The sequence below is a fragment of the Zosterops lateralis genome (genome assembly GCF_965231275.1).
Source record: "Zosterops lateralis genome assembly, chromosome: 9".
Classification (NCBI taxonomy): Eukaryota; Metazoa; Chordata; class Aves; order Passeriformes; family Zosteropidae; genus Zosterops; species Zosterops lateralis.
The window spans coordinates 8,991,063-9,009,917 of record NC_139769.1 but is presented as its reverse complement, the minus strand read 5'-3'; the positions used below and the strand labels follow the sequence as shown (position 1 = coordinate 9,009,917).

Below are 18,855 nucleotides of genomic sequence, written 5' to 3'. Positions count from 1 at the left end.
GAACAGGTAAGCTCACAAAATAACCTAAGATTGTGCCAAATTGAGACAAAACTGTAAAGGGACGCCTTCCCCCTCTGCACTGCTGTTTCCTGGGTGCCAAGGGCCACAACGCCCAGGGCTGTAATTCCCCTGCCAGGATTCCCTGTGGGCATGACCCCGCTCCCATCACCCTCACACCTTTGTGTGGAGACACCTGAGCTACTGAACAGCCAAAAGAAGTGGCTTAATTGCTTATTCCCTTGTACTGATTTCCCTATACAGCCTTACACCCCTGACTCTTTTGCGGCACAACTTCTGTAGGCCAGCACTACTCTTGCTTGAAGGGCAGGACATTTCTTTGGACAGAAAAAAAAAAAAAATCAATTTTTTTTCCCTTTTTCTCTCCCAGTCCCCCTTTGAACACCTCTATTGGCACAGAGATTCATGATAAATATCAAGTTCTCTTATTGCTATATATATACATATATATATTTTAAAAAGTTTATATATTTATATAAAAGCAGTGGATTGCATTTTTTGGCCGTCCCCTCCCTCCGCGGAGCCCCGAGCGGGTCGATGCGGCTCGGCGCTCGCTTGGCCACCCCTGTGGGCGCGGGGCGGAGCCGGCCCGGCGGTTTTCCCGCCAGCGGCGCGCGCGGGCTGTTACCGCGTCCGCGCGCTCCCGTGAGGCGATGGTGGGTACAGGGTGGGGGGGCACCGGACCGGGGGGGCTGTGTCTGTGTCTGTGCCTGTGCCTGTGTCTGTGTCTGTGCCTGTGTCTGTGCTAGGAACCTCCCGACCCCTCACCGTGTGTGTTGTCCCTCTGTTCCAGAGGAGGAGCCTGGCCCCCAGCCAGCTGGCCAAGAGGAAGGCGGGCGATGAAGATGACGAAGAGGAGGAGGAGGACTGGAAGCCCCCGGCGGTGAGCGAGGGGCCCCGGGACGTGGCGTGGTCTCGGCCCGGTGTGAGCCCTCAGCCGCGGGCAGGGGGATGAGGGGCGGGGCCGCATCCAGGTCACTCCCCGGTGCCCGGGCCTCCCCATCCTCCGGGCATCGCGCCCCCGGTTTGTGCCGCCGTAAAACTTCGTGTCTCGGCATGTGGCCGGTGGAAGAACTTCGTTGTGTACAAATGGTGCTTCGTGGTTATGGAAAAACTTGTCCCTGTGAGAGCTTCGAGTGGTGTGTGAAAGGAAGGGTGGCTGGGTAACTAGGAATGGGCTGTTCAAGACACAATGTTATGTATTTTTGTAACAGGATACGGGAGGATCAGTTTCACCGATTATCTGTAAGAGACAGTAAAGACCTCCTGTAGCCATTCATAATAACACGACTTCTAGCCCTAATCCTAATTTATAATTATGTTCCATGTTATACTGGTTAAAGAGTCTCACGTAATATTTTCTGTGTCAAATCCATTTTTCTGTGCCTAGCAGGTGGTAGAAACCATGCCTCATGCTGAAGAGGACTGTGTTAAATCAGGAAGCAGATCAACAACTTATTTATTTTCATGCTTTTCTAAGTGTTTGAAATACAGGGCTCAGTCTGAGGTCTTTCACCTGCATAACACCAGGTGCCATGGAGCCTCTGGGGACTTTGATGTAGTTTGTTCCATGCTACTGACCCTTCCTTTTCTTAATTCTGCTTTTGTTCTTGAGTGATGGGACAGGACAAATCTTAGCGTGGACGAGCCTGCCCTTTTACAGGTTAGAAAGTAGTAGTCATTTTCTTAAATAGCAGAATGTTTTAAGCTTTATATAAATCAAACTTCAGAGTGCAGTGACCTTGCTGTGTGAGTCTTGTGGCAGCAGGGGTGAGCGATGGCTGTGTGTGCTCAGAGCTGCTCGGCTGCCTGGGCAATGGTCTGTGGGTTTTGGTGCTTAGTGAGTGTGACTGCAGAGCAGCTTCTGCTCCCCCCAGCTGCCCCTGAGTTGTTTGTTTTCTGTGTTGCAGGGCAGGAAGAGGCAGAAGGCCGCCGGTGAGACGGAGAGTGGAGAATGCTACAAGTCACCTTTCCGCAAGCCCTTGGCTCAGCTGACCAACAGACCCCACTGCCTGGACAGCAGTCAGCACGTGAGTGGGGTTGCTGCTGGTACAGCTCGCTCAGCAAGGAAGTCCAAGTGCTTCCATGGCCCCATTTAAACTGAGGTGTTATGGAAGTGCCATGCAGACACAAAGCCTTTTGGAGAGGCTTTTTTGCCCGCTCCAGCCCTTTAATGTTGAAGGAGCTGTGGTGGAGGAACTTGGCTGTAATGGAAATCCTGAATGAGGGAGTTCTGTGAGGCCCAGGTGAAGGATGTAAGAGAGATGTGAGTTGCTTTCCAGACAGGTGGGTCAAATGCTGTTTGCCTGCTCAGTTCTCTCTGGGCTTCCATTGCTGGACTAGCTGGGTGCTTGCTGATCCAGCACGGATGTTCCTGCAGTGGTAACCCAGCTCCTTTACAGGAAATGAGTTGCCTGACTGAATTACCAAGGCAGGGGGAAGCAATAGCTTTTAAAGAAGTGAATAAAGCCAGTGGATTTAGGGAGATGGGAGCTATGAAAAATCAATTTAATGTATTAGAAAACCCAAAGGAAAATAGTTTTGAAAAGCAGAAGTGGTGGAGGAAATTGTGCTGAATTGTTACTTTCTTCCTTTTGGATAGTCTTGAAAGTAGTTGGAGTTGAAGCTTGAGTAGATTAAATAGAAGGACTCTGAGTACTTGGCAAAACAGAGTTCTCAAAAAATGTCCTGGACTTGCTTTCTTGAGCAATCTCTGATTTCAGACTTCTGAAATGTGTTTTCTTTCTGAATTCCTAGGAGGTTTTTATCCGCAGTATTTTGTCCAAACCCTTCAGAGTCCCCATTCCAAATTATAAAGGTAAGATGAGGAGGTTTAAGGATTGTCTGTGTTGGCTGACTCGGGTAAAACAGATGATGCTTGGGCCTGTCAAATATATCTGTGGGGATTATTGTTATTTTTTGCACTGATGCATGTGTTCCAGAAATCCTGACTTAATTTTGAAAGAAAAATACTGGCATATTAGCAAACTCTTCATATTTCTTACTAATGTTTAGTCTGGATAATCCTACATTTCAGAATTGGATTTTATAGTCTTAGTGCTATGTATTTGATGTAGTGCCAGGAGATTTTACACTGTATCACAAATACAAAAGAAAAATGAATTCCAAGCCACGAAGGTTTATCATTTAAATAATGATGCTAACAGACAGAAGGCTGAAGTGAAAAAGATTGTATGTGCCAGTTTTATTTCTACTTGGCTTGGTGTGTTGAGCCTCAAGGTGATCTTCAAAATGAGATCGTTTTGAAGTTCAAAGCTTCAGCTGGTTTGCATCAGTGAAACACAAGATCTCAAAAACAAATGGGCCTGTTCATGTCCCCTGCTTCCCCTTCACCCTCCAGCTGAAAAACTCAAATGCAGATCAACCAGTTTCACTCAAACTTTAGTTATAAAAATGTCTGTAAGCAGCCACTGAATATGGAATGACAAACCCCAAAAGAGTTTGGAAAGCTCGCTTCTGGAAAAGCGGATTTGTCAGGAGGCTCAAACAGAACTGTAACTGAGAAAGCTGCTTTCTGTGGCTGTTGCCTTGCTCTATTAATTGGGAAAAGTAGTTGTTCCTTGTGCTCTTTCTTTCTTGTTGTGTGTGTGTTGCTGCCTCAGCTTGTGACACACTCCTGTTTTGCAAGGAGCTTTAGTAAACAGTGGACAACAAATAGACGGAATCATTTTCAGCAAAATCAATCCTGGGAGCACAGTTGCCTGAGTTTTGATGGGAAAAGGCATTTTTATGTATGTTCTTGTGTTCATCTCCATTTCAAAACTGACATCAAAATACGGACTAGGAAAAGGGACTCATGCTTGGTTTCTGCTTTTCACATAAATGGGCTCCAAGGCCAAACATCTACTATTGCTCAGCAGAGAGAAAATAATACCCCAGAGCAGGTAGTGGCAGTATGATGCTGGCTGTGGTGCTGTAGAACTTTGTCACTGTTAAAGATCAATTCCTGACCTTGCATCAAAGATATAACTCTGGCTAAGTCTGGGTTAGGTGACCCCAAAAGAGAGTTTCACCCAGCATATTCTAGATGTAGGAGTATATTTGTCGAGAGGTACATTCTGGAATCCTCCTTGGCTTTCAAAAAACTAGAACAACTGCCTTGGGTGAGCAGTGCCATTGCTCCATCTTTCCTCTGTTCCTCTGTTCTGTTTTTTGCTGCTGCAGAGCTTCCCACTGTGTGCTGCCAAACAACGGCCTCGCTTAGGTTTGCTGTCTGCACCAGCTGTGTGTGCACCTCCACTCCAGCACCCAATTAATTCACTGTTTCTAAGTGCAATCAGGCTCTGCTGGCTTCCAGGAAGATGTTGTTGTTTGAGCTGTGCCTCTCTTTGCTTTCAGGGCCCCTGGGCTTGCGCTCTCTGGGTGTCAAACGGGCAGGAGTGAGGGGTCCTCTCCACGACCCTTTTGAGGAAGGAGCTCTGGTTCTGTATGAGCCCCCAGTGCTGAGTGCCCATGAACAGCTGAAAATAGACAAGTGAGTCATCACCTGCCATGAATGCTGCAGCTCTGACCTCTTTCTGGGTGTAGGTTTATGTGCTTTTCTCCCAAATGTGTTTGAGCTGGGGTCTGAACATCAAGGGGAGTATGATTCCAAGTATGCTACTGGGATTGGTTCAGGTATGGTTACAATCAAAGAAGGAATGTACCCGTGCTGGATTGTTTGTGTTCTTTCACTGACTGTTCCATCTCTCACGCATCAAAAATTTAAACCTGTTGCAGGGAATGAGTATACATGCATGGAGAAGTTGCTTAGAAAATCTCATGGCTTAGTTGTTAGTCAGGAAACATCAGCATCTGATGACAAGCAAAGGGAGATGACTATCAAATGTTAGGCTGCTTACTGGTTTTTGTTCTGAAGTAGTTTAATTTGTGCTTTGTTATAACTTAAAAAGGCTATCAACTGGATCTTCATGGACAGAGGGAGGGGCTTCTCTCTCCAGAAGTTCAGTTACAATATTGTTACAGAAACAAGAAAAACAATACTGAGTTTTTAACTGTGTCTCTGAACCACATTCTGCCAGTGTTTTAACCACAGCCCAAATACATGGTTTCACTGATGTTTCAGACTCTGGGTAGGTCTCTAACTTCATTCTCAAAGCTGAATTAATCCATTTTTCACTTTCTTGTTTGAAGTTGCTTTCCCTGTGCCACAGGGGAGTCCTCAGTTATAGCAGTGAGATTTAACAAAACCTAAACATGTGCCAGATTCCTTAATCACACTCTCTTCTTCCTTGCCTGCCTCCTGCAGGGACAAGGCACCTGTCCATGTTGTGGTGGATCCTGTCCTCAGCCGTGTTTTACGACCCCATCAGAGAGAGGTAAGTTTTCCATTGGGATCCCAGGATTTGCTCCATTTCAAAAAGCTGCATTTCCTCTGCTGGAGTTGTTACAGGTCTGCATAGACCTCTGACTGACAGTCTAACAGACTCTAATCTGTTGCAAATATCAAGTGAAACTTTTGTTTTAAGTATCCTCTGAGAGGCCTGAATGCTGATGACAGTCCCTGTCTCTTTTCAAGCAAAGAGTCGGGGCTGAAAGTCCTGCTTTTACTTACCTTGAAGTCTGGAGGTGTAGCTCTGCTGGGTGGAGTTCAGTGTGGAAGGTGATGGGATTATAGCTACAGTAAACTATATTGCAGCCCAGTTTGGAGTCAGGAAGAGCAGACTGTCCACCACTGTTTTACTGCTCAGCAGAATTGATTGGATCCGCAGTCCCTGAGCCAGCAAACACTCCAGTTTCTGGTACCGTGGTTCCCAACAAAGTGTAGAGTAGATTCTTGCTTCAGTTTGCTTTGTTTGGGGGCTGCTCTTGGTAGGTCTGAGCTGTGCCTGACCTATGCAGAGTTAAAATTTGACAGTGGAGACTGCCAGAAATATTTTGTGTTGTAAATATGTGCAACATCATAATATAGCAGCAGTGGGTACAACTCTCCAAATATCTGATGTAGGCTTTTGGACAACTTGAAATTCATCCCAGATGCAGTATATTATCATTTAAGCCTGGAGGGAGCACAGATGGAAGCTGTGATTGCTGATCTTGCAGTCTAAGCAGGTCAAGTTAGATGTGTCCTTGCATGGGAGATCTTCAGATATCTCTGAGAGCATTGTAGGCTGCTCATGGCTTGTAGTTTTATCTCAGATCTGGTAATGAACCTGTGACCCAGTGTAATGCTCACCTCTGGCTACATAGCTGGAGGCACTCTGGTTTTGGGTAAGCTGCTGCCTGCAGCAAATAATCAGAGTTATGTTGGTGTCCTAGGCACACTGTTTTTTCGCAGGTAGATATCAATGATAAAGCAGTTTCTGCTCTAGGCTGACTAATAAGGCTCTGCCTGCTAAGATTCCTATGCTGCTTTATTCAGCTGATGCTCCTACATAGTTGTACAGCTCTGCTCTAACTTTGTTATGGCTTTTGCCCAGGTGCTGGTTGTGCAACAAAATGCAGTCTTACAGTCAGTAATGTACTTCATAATTGTTCATCTGGCTTACAAAAAATTCCATTAGCCTGTTAATAAAAGCCTGAGAAAGAAAGAAAGAAAAGGACTTGAAAAGTGCAGGTCAAGGTGCTCCATCTTCAAGTCCTAAGTAGTGGAGTAGAGAGGGTGAATCTTTGGAGGTGTGTTTAGCTTGTATATTCCCAGCACAATGCCCTGGTTTTCTTTGACTCTCTTATCACATGGTACAGGAACATTTTGAAGTTTGTCTCTTCCCCCCTGCTTTTATCTGTCTCAGTGATGTGTCAGAGCCTAATGCAAGGCTGAGCTTTTCTCCCACCATGTGACGTGGGTTATAACCTCAGCCCTGTGTCTTCTCTAAAGCTAAATCTGCTTTGGACCTTGAGCCCCCAGGTGAGTCACTGCTTCTAGGCAGAAGTGATGAGGGCTGATAATGGTCTTCTGGGAATTATTCAGGCAGCAGAAACAACTCTGCTCACTCTCATTCTTTAAAACTACCTGATTTGATGGTATTAAGATGATAAACCTCTTTGATATGATTGATGCATGTTAGTTCATGGCCAGGCCCCCTCCAATGTAGCCAAGGGTAGAAAATTCTGGGAATTCATGTTAGAAAGGTGGTTAGAATTGTGCAAGTAAGATGTAGCAAGATTTTGTGCATGTTGTGAGATACTATTTCACTCCAGATGTGGCAGCATTTTAGCTGTGCCTCGGGTGATTTCCCTCTGTCTCATTAGAACACTGCATGTCCCCAGGGATGTGTGTGCTACACAGATCTGTTGTGCTATCAGTCCTGTGCGTTGCGGTAATGAAGTCGTCATTGTGCTGATGTTCCCATTGTGCTCTGAGAGAAGGATTTTTTGGCAGGGAGTGAAATTCCTCTGGGAGTGTGTGACGAGCCGGCGGATCCCTGGGAGCCATGGCTGCATCATGGCAGACGAAATGGGGCTGGGCAAAACCCTCCAGTGCATCACACTCATGTGGACACTCCTCCGGCAAAGCCCGGACTGCAAGCCCGAAATCGAGAAAGCCGTGGTGGTGTCTCCCTCCAGCCTGGTGAGAAACTGGTACAATGAAGTAGAGAAATGGCTGGGGGGAAGGATCCAGCCACTGGCCATTGATGGAGGCTCCAAAGACGAGATTGACCGTAAACTAGGTACAGAACTGTTTGCAATCTGGGCGTTTGGCTGGTTGGGGTCAAAATCTTGCCTTGGAAGAAGGCTGCAGCAGCTCGTGTGAACATCTCTGAGCAGTCACTGGATCTCTGCAGACTAATGGCTGTCTCTCCACTAATGTGTTTAGATCTGCCTCTTGCATGTTTGGTAATAGTTGATCTTTTGCCATAATACAAATCTAGTCAGGTGCCAGGGTAGTCCCAATGTTCTTATTTTCCTCCAGCCAGAAGGCAGGAAAGGAGGCAGAATGGACATGGAAATGGGAACAGATGTAGGAAAAGGAGAGTGGGTATATATGGGTGGAAGGGCTTTCCTAAATTTTTAAGGTATATGTTTTGACCATTTGACCTGTTTTCCATTAGTTTTCCTCATGCCTGTTTTTTTTTTTTTTTCCTTTTTCCCCTTTCCCATCTGCAGTTGGCTTTATGAACCAGCGTGGCCTGCGAGTGCCTTCACCCATCCTGATCATCTCCTATGAGACCTTCCGGCTGCACGCCGAGGTGCTGCAGAAGGGCTCTGTTGGGCTGGTCATATGTGATGAGGTATGGGGACACCTTTAAGGGGAATCCATTCATGGTGCTTTCTCAACAGCTGCCTGAAACTAGATCTGCTTTCTTAAAAGGAGAGTGGACAAGACTTAGCTGTGGACAACACCCATTCTGGTGTTTCAGAGGCTCTAAGTAAGATCAGCCATAGTGTATGAGCCAGAACAGGAGAGGTGTCTTCATGACCCAAGAGATGAAGAAAATCCAGTTGGTGGTAATTGCATCCACTTGTAGGTCCCTACTAGGGCCTCCTCTCCATGTGCCACAAGGGAGGTCATGCCTGTCTCTGTTGGTAGTACCCTGGCTTACTGATTTTTATGCATTAGTGTGTGTCAAGCTCTGCTTTCACGTGGCCAAAACTGACAGGTTTTTTTCATTTGTCATTCCCTATTTGTGGTTATAGGTAGTGAGAGCCAGAGATTTGCTTTGAAGGACAAAATAAAATAAGCGTCCTCTGCCTCCTTGAACTGATCAGGCTGGGGCCTGGCCGAGGTTGAGGTGTCCTCTGCTGCTGGGTAGAAGGAATTTATTAAATAGAGGTGCCACCCAGTGGTTTGGCTTTGTATTTTCTAGAACAGTGCCAAGAGGAGCTTAAAAAGAGTGAGTGTCCTCAGGAGTGTAGCTCCCATAAACTTTTTATCTACACATATATGACTGCCCACACCTCTCAGTGCCCCTGGAATGGGGCCAGCACCTAGGGAATCTGGGAACTCACATCCTTGGCCTTGTGGCTTCTATACATTTCCAGTAAATACTCATCTCTGCTGCGGTCTGGCACTCGTGAAAAGCATCTTATCACTTGTGCTTTGTCCTACCCAGCTAATAAAGATGCTTTTAAAGATGCTAATAAAGTTGCTTTTCCCAGGCATGAGAAATGGGGCCTATATTCAAATTACCCCAGTAAGAGATGAAGAACCTCTTTTTATTAGTGTGCAAAGGTCTGGCAATCCTCTGTATAGGTGGTCTGAGTGGCTTGTGGTCTTGACCTTGAGTGAAGCAGTTTTATTGGTGCAGAGTTCAGTACTTGGGTTGATACCTGAAAACATTCCCGTCTTAGAACAGGAAACGGTTCTTAGAGTTATATTGTGTGTTGGTTGTTATTTTCATGATATACTTTCTTGCCTGGGTGGAGCTCAGATATTCCTGGTCTGGGAAGCTTGTTTCCTCATGTAATGGCTTCAGGTTTTTCACGAGATTCTTGTCTTTGAAACAAGTCTGTTGCAACACTTACTCCACTACCAGGAATGGGAAAAGTGGGAGATGCCTTTTATCAGCACTGATGTGGCTCTCCAAGCTGCTTCCTAACAGGGCCACCAGATTGATCAGCCTTATTCCTTTTCTCTGTGTTTTTTACAGGGCCACAGACTGAAAAATTCTGAAAACCAAACTTACCAGGCTCTCAACAGCTTAAACACACCTCGACGGGTCCTTATCTCAGGCACCCCCATTCAGAATGACCTGCTGGAGTATTTCAGCCTGGTGCACTTTGTCAATTCGGGCATCCTGGGTAAGAGATGAATGTGTGGGAGATGGGAGGGAGGGGAAGGTGCTGGCCAGGCTTCCCTCAATGCCAGCAAAAGCAACAACTGGGATGTTGGTGAAAAATCATGTCAGGGGCTTGTTAACTAGATGGTCTCTTAAGGTCTTTTCTACCTCAAACCATTCTGTAATTCTATGAGACTTAGTCTCTTTCAGTTTGTATAGGTCAGAGTGCCCTGTTCCAGAGGCTGTGTATCATATGAACTGTGTATCAACAATATTCTGATGCAAAGTATACCAGTCTAACAGGTATTTTGGAAGGGGAGTCAATTAAAGTAAAATGAATATGTGAAACTGAGTGCTAGTGTAAATTATTTTTTTTCATCTCCCATTATTGTCTCAGGTTGTTGGACATCCAGCCCAAGAGGCTTCTCATTAATTCTAGTGCATGCACAACTCTAGTTAAACACAATGCATCAGATTCTTAGTCTTGCAAGCAGAATTTGGGTTGTCTTTCTCTGTTCAGCTGTGTTGCCTCCAGGAGTTCTCAAGGAATGGGTGGAATGGGGTGGTAGATGTTCTGCTTTTTCAGTGTGCTTCAATTTTGGGAAGTTATTACAGGGAGTGATGGGATTTCACCTGCTCCCCTTGACCTGTACTTTGGGCAAGATTACTCTCCCTGTACTTGCAGTTCATTCTTTCTGAGATGAGGTTAATGGTGTAACTACTGCAGCAAAGCTGCAAGCACTCAGTAGGCATTTTTGCCACTTTCAGCTTGTGGCCAGTAATAAGCAACTGATTGCAGATAATTTTGGAGTAGGCACAGATAATGCCTGTGCTGTTGTTTGCAAGGACAGAGTCTGGGAATAAAAGTATAACTGGAATGTGAGCAAAAGCAGTATGTGCGTGACTGTTAAGGTAAAATTCTATGACCCTTGGCTTTGCACTGTTGTTGGAGTACAAAATGATTATCTGTTGCTCTGATTTGTCTGCCTTGTGTGAGTTTTTCTTGGCTAGAAAAACCCCAATTTTATGGATGACATGAGGGTTTGTTTTATCTGCTGGGCTCAGTGTTTGGGGTGTGGTGAGTGGGATGCTGATCAAAAGTTCTGTGGTAGTACTTGTCACCTTTTCACTTCTGTTTTATACAGGAACTGCGCAAGAATTTAAAAGACATTTTGAAATGCCCATCTTGAAAGGAAGAGATGCAGATGCAAGTGAAGCTGAGCGACACAAGGGAGAAGAGAGGCTTAAAGAGCTGATCAGTATTGTGAACAGGTGAACTTCATCTCTCTTCTCTTTGCAAAGCTTTTGCTTAAGCCCTTTGCATAAGCCCTGCTATCTTTCCAAATTAGAGTCGTAGCTGTAATGAATTCTCTTGCCTGTTACGTCTATTCAGCAAGTGATTGTGCAAATATTTATTGCCTAAGAAATCCACATGGCATGGAGCTTTAGTCTGATAAATGGAACTGACATGGCACAGTCAGCTGCAGTCACCCCCAAGCACTACTCTCAGGTACTGAATTATTGTTTGACTCCCATGTTTCTGTTTTCTCCTGGGATCTGAATAATCAGGCAGCATCCTTTTATTCATGTCATCTACAAATGTGGGCTGGATCAGACTTGAGATCCATCTGGCCCAGATGTTGAGGAGCAGGAGTATAAGGAATGTCACTCAATCCTGCTGTTGATTGCCCAAGTCACAGGAGAGTCCAGCTCACACTTCCACAGTTTGTTGGCTCTGTAGGGCTGATAGGACACGCTACAAGTGTCAGAAATGGAACTTGTGATCCCCAAGAAGCACCTCTGTGATATGAAGTGCTGTCTTATTTATCTTTGGTTGATTTGTGGTACTTGTTTAAACCTGTTTTTTCTTCATGAGCACAACCAATTTATCCACATCTGCTGTCAATTGCTTGGCTCTCTAATAACTTCCTAGAAAAGACTCTTGAATTCTCAGCATTGCTGGTGTCTTCAGGTTTTTTTCTGATTTTTTTTTGTTGTTTGTGGGCTTTGTTTGGTGGTTCTTGCTTGCTTGGTTTGTTTTGGTTTTTTAATCTGATCTTTTGCAACCATCACAAATACAATCCTGCAGTTCACAGTCATGGTAAATTAGATTTCACACTAAGTAGAGTCACTCCATAGAGACAATCCTGACCTTGACTCGGATCAGTTTGCAGAAGCCTACGGAAAAGGTTGGGAGGAGAAAAGCTTATTCCTTCTTGAGGTGCATTTATTTATTTTTATAGTTGATGAAAAATGGATGTAAAGGTGTGTTCAGGAATGCCTGTCCCTGGCTCTGTTGAGGTCTGTGTCCTTTCCTTTATTGTGCAACAGTCATGATGCACAAATAGGGAAGACAAAGCACAAAAGCAGTAACAGATGAGTCTGTTGAATTTGGTAGGAATTGCAAATGGGACAGTGATGCAAAGACGTATGGAATCATAGAGGCAAGGCTGGAAGAGCCCTGGAGAAGGTGTCTAATCAGTCTTGGTGTCCTAAGGTAGAAGGTGTTGGACCTAAACCATGTCTTAACCCACACCCAGCACTGAAGACCTTGCAATTTTCCTAGGGCACCTTTTCCAGGGCACTGCTGTCTCTGCAGTTAGAAAATGCTCTTAATGTGTAACATAAATCTTCCTTACTGCAGTTTAAGCCTATTACTTTTCATCCTGCTGCTTATATGTTCGGAGACCAGATTATTCCTTTATTTACCAGCCTTTGACTGATTTTGGGCTTGTCATATATCCCTGCTGTCTTTCTTCTATAGGTTTTGTAACATTTTTGATGCTTCCTGGCAGAACTGGGTTTCTGCACCTTTTACTCTGGTTGCTCAGCTCAGCACTTTTTCTAGTCCATTCCACCTTTTCTAAAGTGTGGCAAAACTGCTCCCTGGGGCATTTCCAAAGGATATGTCCTTTGCTGAATTTTGGGCCAGGCCATGAGCCCATCCTGGGTGAGGATGGCTACTGAGTTATTAAATGAGGAGTTGCCTGCCTGTGGTGGTTGACCCCTGTACGTGTTTGCTGTCTGTGCTACTGGTCTATTGTAGCTCAAACTGCAAATGCTGTTGGTAGTCTGAGGAAGAGCAGAGTTTCTCTTGTGACTGAGCTCTCTCTGTGTAGGTGGAATCATGTCTGATCCCTCCAAATCTCATGAACTACATGGGAAACCTCGCAAAGACAATGGTTTATATGGGGCTCTGTAATATGGCTTCATGTGGATTGTGGGTGTCTGGCCTCTGCCTTGTGTTGGACTGTCACAGACCTTTGGAGAGGAAATATCAGAGGGACTGTCTGTTGACCACATGAGGAAAAATAATGATAAAACAGTTTTATCAGTAGAAGTGATCCAAGAATCATCCAAGCATCTGATCTTAATTTCTCTCCCTGCAGGTGTTTAATTCGGAGAACTTCAGACATCCTGTCCAAATACCTGCCAGTGAAGATTGAACAGGTGGTCTGCTGCAGGTACCAAAAAGCATCTGCTGTGTCTGGGAAATAGTGGAAGCAACAGGAAGGACTGAAAAATTGCAATAAGCCCTTTAATTCTTGTGGTGACTGCTTCCCTCTAGGAATGAGGTTGTAGCCATTGACGATATGTTTCTTTTTCCTCCTGAAGCCACAACCCACAACTGGTGGTTCTGCCAGCCAGCTGGTGAGCTCTGGGCAGCCCTGTAGAGCAGAGCCCTGAGCTGTGCAGTCTCTGAAAGCTTCTCTTCCAGCTCTGGAAGACAGCAATACTCTGCCAGCAGCCTTGGGGGCAATTCTAGGCTGTCTGTGCTGTAGCTAGAAAAACTGAGCTGAAAGGAACACTCTGTAGGTGGAGCAGGGCTTTTGTTGGACTGCAGGGTGGGACAGCAGAGCTCTGTTGTGTTTCAGACTGACACCTCTGCAGACTGAGCTATACAAGAACTTCCTGAAGCAAGCCAAGCCAGTGGAGGAGCTGAAGGAGGGCAAAATCAGTGTGTCTTCTCTCTCTTCCATCACTTCCTTGAAGAAGCTCTGTAATCGTGAGTTGTTCACATGGGTTTGGGTTCTGCACTGTTGGTGAAGCTTTTTTGGGTCTCTCTTGTGCACTCCACAGTCTCTGAGCTCTGTTTATTCTCCAGATCCTGCTCTTATCTATGATAAGTGTGTGGAAGAGGAAGAAGGATTTATGGGAGCCCTGGGCTTGTTCCCTTCTGGCTACAGCACCAAATCTCTGGAGCCCCAGCTTTCAGGTATGGTGGAACTCAGCAGTACAGATGTGCTGCCTAACACAGCAACCATAAGACTGTATTTAGCATCTTACCAAGTGCCTTTCCAGGGTCTGGAATTTGGGAATTCTGCTCCAGCTTTTTCTTTCTTTTCTTTTTTATCCAGGAAAGATGCTGGTTTTGGATTACATCCTTGCTGTTACCAAAAGCACCAGTAATGACAAGGTGGTTTTAGTGTCTAACTACACTCAGACACTGGATCTATTTGAAAAGCTCTGCAGGAACAGAAGGTTTGTCTTTAAATTTCAGCGGCTTAATCCTGCTAGACTGTACTTGTTGTCTGTGCTGTAAAAGAACTGGCTATTTCTACACTTTCTATCAGCAGGAACTTGTGATTTGTCTTTTAGTTCAGGTGCTCCTAAATTGGGACTAATATAGCTTGTGCTTTGTCTGCTGGTGTCACTCACCAGAACATCTCTGGCCCTCTGCTAACATTTCTAAAGGCCGTTCTGTTGTTACAAGGCTGATGGTGACAGATTTTTCTCTTAGGTAGGATGCTCTAAAGATGGCAGCAGTGTGATTGTAGTAAGTGCTGTGTGTTCCAGGTATTTGTATGTCCGGCTGGATGGCACCATGTCCATTAAAAAGAGAGCGAAGATCGTGGAGCGATTCAACAGCCCCTCGGTGAGTGGAACCTGCCAGATGTGAGCAGCTCTCCTGCCAGCTCTGAGTCAAAGCATGGCTGCCTCTGTAGTCTAATCCAAGCCTGCCTTTTTCCAGAGCCCTGAGTTCATCTTCATGTTAAGCAGCAAAGCAGGTGGCTGTGGTTTGAACCTGATTGGGGCCAACAGGCTGGTGATGTTCGACCCCGACTGGAACCCGGCCAACGACGAGCAGGCCATGGCTCGCGTGTGGCGGGATGGCCAGAAGAAGATGTGCTACATCTACCGACTGCTCTCGGTGAGAAACTCCTCTCCTCCTCAGCATGGAGCTCTGGGTGCCAGCCCAGACTGCAGCTGCTGTGATTGGGGCCAGAAGGGAAAGAACTCTTCTGTGTTGGTGACCAGAATTGATTGGAACTTAGTTGCTTCCTACCCTTAGATGTGTTGCCATGGAAAACCATGAAGGTTCTAGCTGGAGGGTCATTACTGCAGCCCTTGGTTTCTAGCAGTGGCTGGCTTCTGAGAAATAGAAACAACTGTGGCTTTGCAGATAAGATGTTCCTTTGAAGTCATTTAGGCATCTGACTTCTTTAATTTCATGGGGTGTCTGATGCAGAAGTTGCTGTTTTTCAGTCAGGCTGCAGTCTGTTTCAGTTGGGTGTACGTGTACTTTAGAAACAGCAAGTACGATCCTGGAATTACGAGCAGGATTTTGGGATGGAGCTGCCGGTGAGCAGATGGGATAGCTGGTCTGTAGAGGAAAATCATGAAGGAGACTGCTCTTTTCAGGCTGCTCTAACACTTTGTCCAGCAGTGCCAGTAGTGATTACTGCTTAGAAGTGTCTCCTCTGCCCTTATTCACCTCTCAGTGCAGACCGTGGGTTTTTGGTTTTGGTTGAGGAGGGAAGTTGTGGGGTGGTTTTTTTGTGCGTGATTTTTTTTGTTTTGTTTGATTTTTTTTTTTTTTTTTTTTTTTTTGTGTAAGCTTAGGTTCCTTGTCAATTATTATTTTTACTTTGGAAAAAATAGACATTCTTTGCCCATCTTTTCTGAATGGAGTTCTTCTCTGACCTTGCTGCACTTGGAAGCAGGGAGCTCCTTTGCTTTTAGAAATAGGAAATCAGTCTGCAAATCATGACTAATCACCCCCCTCCTTTGTGTTACATTTGTTTGCAAAACAGACATTTTGCTCTTAGATTTTTGCCTTAGAAATACAGCATGCTGGGCTTTCTGCACATCTGTTCTGGAAGCAGACATCTCCCTCCAGGCAGGATGTGATTGATCTGTGTGTGGGTGAACCAGAAAATAGTGCTGATGCTCGTGTCACCCAGGGCTAGACCTTGTTCCTGCTTCTTGGGGAGATTGTGGTTGTGATTTTTTTGTCAGGGAGCAGCTGTAACTGCTCAGCTCCTTTCCCTTCCTTCCTGTCAGCACAACCTGGTGCAGTGTGTGAGCTTTAGCTCACTTATGAATGGCAGTCCCACATCTTCCTCATCTGTATCTCCACTGGGTCTACTCCTGCAGCCACAGGGAAAGACAAGCAGAGTTGGGTTAGATCTGCAACAAAACACACTTGGTTGGAGTGCAGCTACTAAAGCTTGCCTGTCACCTGTACTGGTGAGGCACTGAGTGGTCCCAACAGCTCAGTGCCATTTGATCTGTGACACTTTCCTCATGTAGAGCTCCCTTAACACCAGTGTTCCAACTGTGCTTCATCTCTGACTTGCCTGCAGACAGGGACCATAGAGGAGAAGATATTCCAGCGCCAGACCCACAAGAAAGCCCTGAGCAGCTGTGTGGTGGATGAAGAGCAGGATGTGGAAAGGCATTTCTCACTCGGGGAGCTGAAGGAGCTCTTCACGTTGAATGAGAACACCACCAGTGACACCCATGACAAGTGAGTATTCTGAATGACTCGGGGCTGGGGTAGTGAAAGTTTGGTTGTGTAATTCTGGGGTCTCCCAGGCAGCAGGAGGAAGTCCAGAGAGTGACCCTCAAGTGTTTCTTCTGAAGCTGTTAACCACCTAGACACGAGCACTTCCTTGCTGTCCTCCCTTTTGTTGTCTAGAAAAGCTGTGCTGGCTGGGCAAGTGAGCAAACTATCTTGTAGCTGCCTGTTTTGGAGACTGAAATACTGCAGTTAATGAAGAGAAAAAGTGATCAGAGCTGTTCAGATTGGTGGAGCCTAACTTGGTCCTTTCATACTGCTCCCTTCCTGGTGAACAAATGCTGAACTGGTTCCATACTAGGGCTTCTCCATTGGCTAAGAATTCATGAAGGCAGCCCAAGTGCTGTTCTGGCAACTAAAAGAATACTCTTCTCCACTGTCTGCCCTTCTCCCCCAGCCCAGAGACCTGTGGTATTAGAGCCACCAGAAGGAGGACAGGGAGTGCAGGAAAAATGCTTCACTGTGAAAATTAAGACTCTTAATTCAGGCAAGAAGTGAAGAGGATTAGTTTTAAGCTGTATCAAAGCTTAACTCAGTGTAGGTATCCATTCTGCATGGCAACAGCCCTTGCTGGCTTGGCTCCTGCTGCTCTTTGTCTCCTGAAGTGACAGCTCAGTGGGGCATCTCCAAAACAGCCTGAGCACAACCTGGTGGCTGTGGTGGGAGCCAGGATGGAGTGCTTTGGAGCATGGTGTGCTCTTTGAATTTAGGAGTCCTGATGCAATACTAATGAGGTGTTAGCAGCAGTCACTTTAGATCTGCCTTTAGCAACATCCCACACCTTTCAAGAGAAACTTCTCCTGAACTTCCTCTGGGTCTTGCTGGACCATTCCCAAATGGTTAAACATGAAGAGGGACTGCCATTGGAAAGAGGACTCCCAGGTTTTCAAAATGTGTGAGTTGCTCCTTACCTGTCACACACACCAGAAGGTAGTTGTGTGTTTAAATAAAATGCAGTAGTAATTCAGAAACTGAAACTCCAGCTCGAGGGGGAGTTAATCCAGATGCTCCTGGGCTGCAGTTTTAAACAGCAGAGGAGCCTTGCAGTGACCTTGCAGTGGCCTTGTTGCAGGATCAAGTGTCCCCGCTGTGTGAACGGGCACCAGGTGCGGCCCCCTCCCGACAGCTCGGACTGCACGTCGGACCTGTCGCAGTGGCAGCACTGCGCGGACAAGCGGCGCCTGCAGGACTCGGTGCTCAAGGCTGCCTGGGACGCTGCTGTCACCTTCACTTTCTATCAGCACTCCCATGAGGAGCAGCGAGGCATTCCCTAACAGGTTACTGTCCCCTGTGGGGGCACGGGCAGGCTCTGTGGCAGCCTGTCCCACTTGGATTCCTTTCAAGGAAAGGGGAAGTGGGTGGCTGTGCATGCTGGACTGTTGTGTGGCTGGACCTTGGGGTGGCAGAACAGTGTGGCTCTGGACTGGCTGGGAGGCCCTTGGCAGTGTTCTGTCTGCTGCTGCAGCAAGGAGTCCTTAGCTTTTTCTCTGCTGCTGTAGTGTGTGCCTGAAAAACAGCCTCTTGGGAACTGGGAATAACGGGACCTTGCATGCTTGATCAGATTTAGCTCTGGTTCTCTTGCTTTTGGTGTCTGCCTTCTACTCAGCCAGGTTTTGTCTTCAGGTTTAAGTTGAGCCAGGAGTTCTATAGCACTTGATGCGCAGTCAGGTTTTTGTCTTTGACAGCTCTGATCAAAACTTGCAGGATTCGTTGTTGCTGTGGAATGTGAACCTTGCTGATTACTGGGGAACAAGAGGATTTTGTATGGGGGGAAAAATTTTAACTCGTATGTTGAACATCTGGCCTGACAGATCATGCAAGCAAGAGAAACCAGGCTCTATTCCAGTCACTTCATTTCTAAAACCACTTGCTTTGTTATGGGCAGGATCCCCTGATTTAGCAGTGTTTTAATGAGATCACATTACGTGCCAGTAATAAAATTCACTTTGGTACATTATGGGTCTTAATTATAATTTTATTACAAAAATGTTACAAAATAACAAACTGTTCAAACCTCTGTAAAATGACTGCAGACACTGGAAAAGGGCAGTGTGATTGTAAATAAACAGCAAGCTACTTGGTAAATTAAGAATTTTTTGGTGTAAAGTACAACTTTCCAAATGGAAAAGGTCAAGCCTGGGGGCTTTGTTAGCTTGTTTTCTACTCCCTTTAGAGGAGGGAATTCTTACTTCACAGAATCATGAAGTTGGAAGGGATGTCAGGTGCTACTGTCCAATGCCCTTCCTTAAAAACAAGATCCCCTAGACCTGGTTGCCAAGGACCACAACCTGATGGCTTTTGAGCCTCTCCCACACTGGAGATGGTTTTTGGTGAGACATTAGCTGAAACAACATG

At 45.9% G+C, this 18,855-nt stretch overlaps 1 protein-coding gene across 1 annotated transcript; it reads left to right on the top strand.

The window, feature by feature from the left end:
* Positions 1 to 618: 618 nt before the first annotated feature.
* RAD54L (RAD54 like) lies at positions 619 to 17,784 on the top strand. Its single transcript, XM_083867481.1, has 18 exons — positions 619 to 674; positions 812 to 901; positions 1,929 to 2,048; positions 2,776 to 2,836; positions 4,378 to 4,513; positions 5,288 to 5,357; positions 7,361 to 7,649; positions 8,086 to 8,210; positions 9,570 to 9,720; positions 10,844 to 10,970; positions 13,088 to 13,162; positions 13,574 to 13,704; positions 13,804 to 13,914; positions 14,057 to 14,180; positions 14,496 to 14,574; positions 14,671 to 14,850; positions 16,286 to 16,449; positions 17,573 to 17,784. Exons 1-18 carry the CDS (start codon positions 672 to 674, stop codon positions 17,772 to 17,774), a joined length of 2,238 nt encoding a protein of 745 aa, XP_083723607.1. The 5' UTR covers positions 619 to 671; the 3' UTR covers positions 17,775 to 17,784.
* Positions 17,785 to 18,855: the final 1,071 nt, after the last annotated feature.

What these genes read in the sequence shown, in the direction of transcription:
- RAD54L (XM_083867481.1), top strand. An exon ending in CGAGATTGACCGTAAACTAG is followed by an intron (nt 7,650 to 8,085) that starts GTACAGAACTGT and finishes TCCCATCTGCAG; the next exon opens with TTGGCTTTATGAACCAGCGT. An exon ending in AAGCTCTGCAGGAACAGAAG is followed by an intron (nt 14,181 to 14,495) that starts GTTTGTCTTTAA and finishes TGTGTGTTCCAG; the next exon opens with GTATTTGTATGTCCGGCTGG.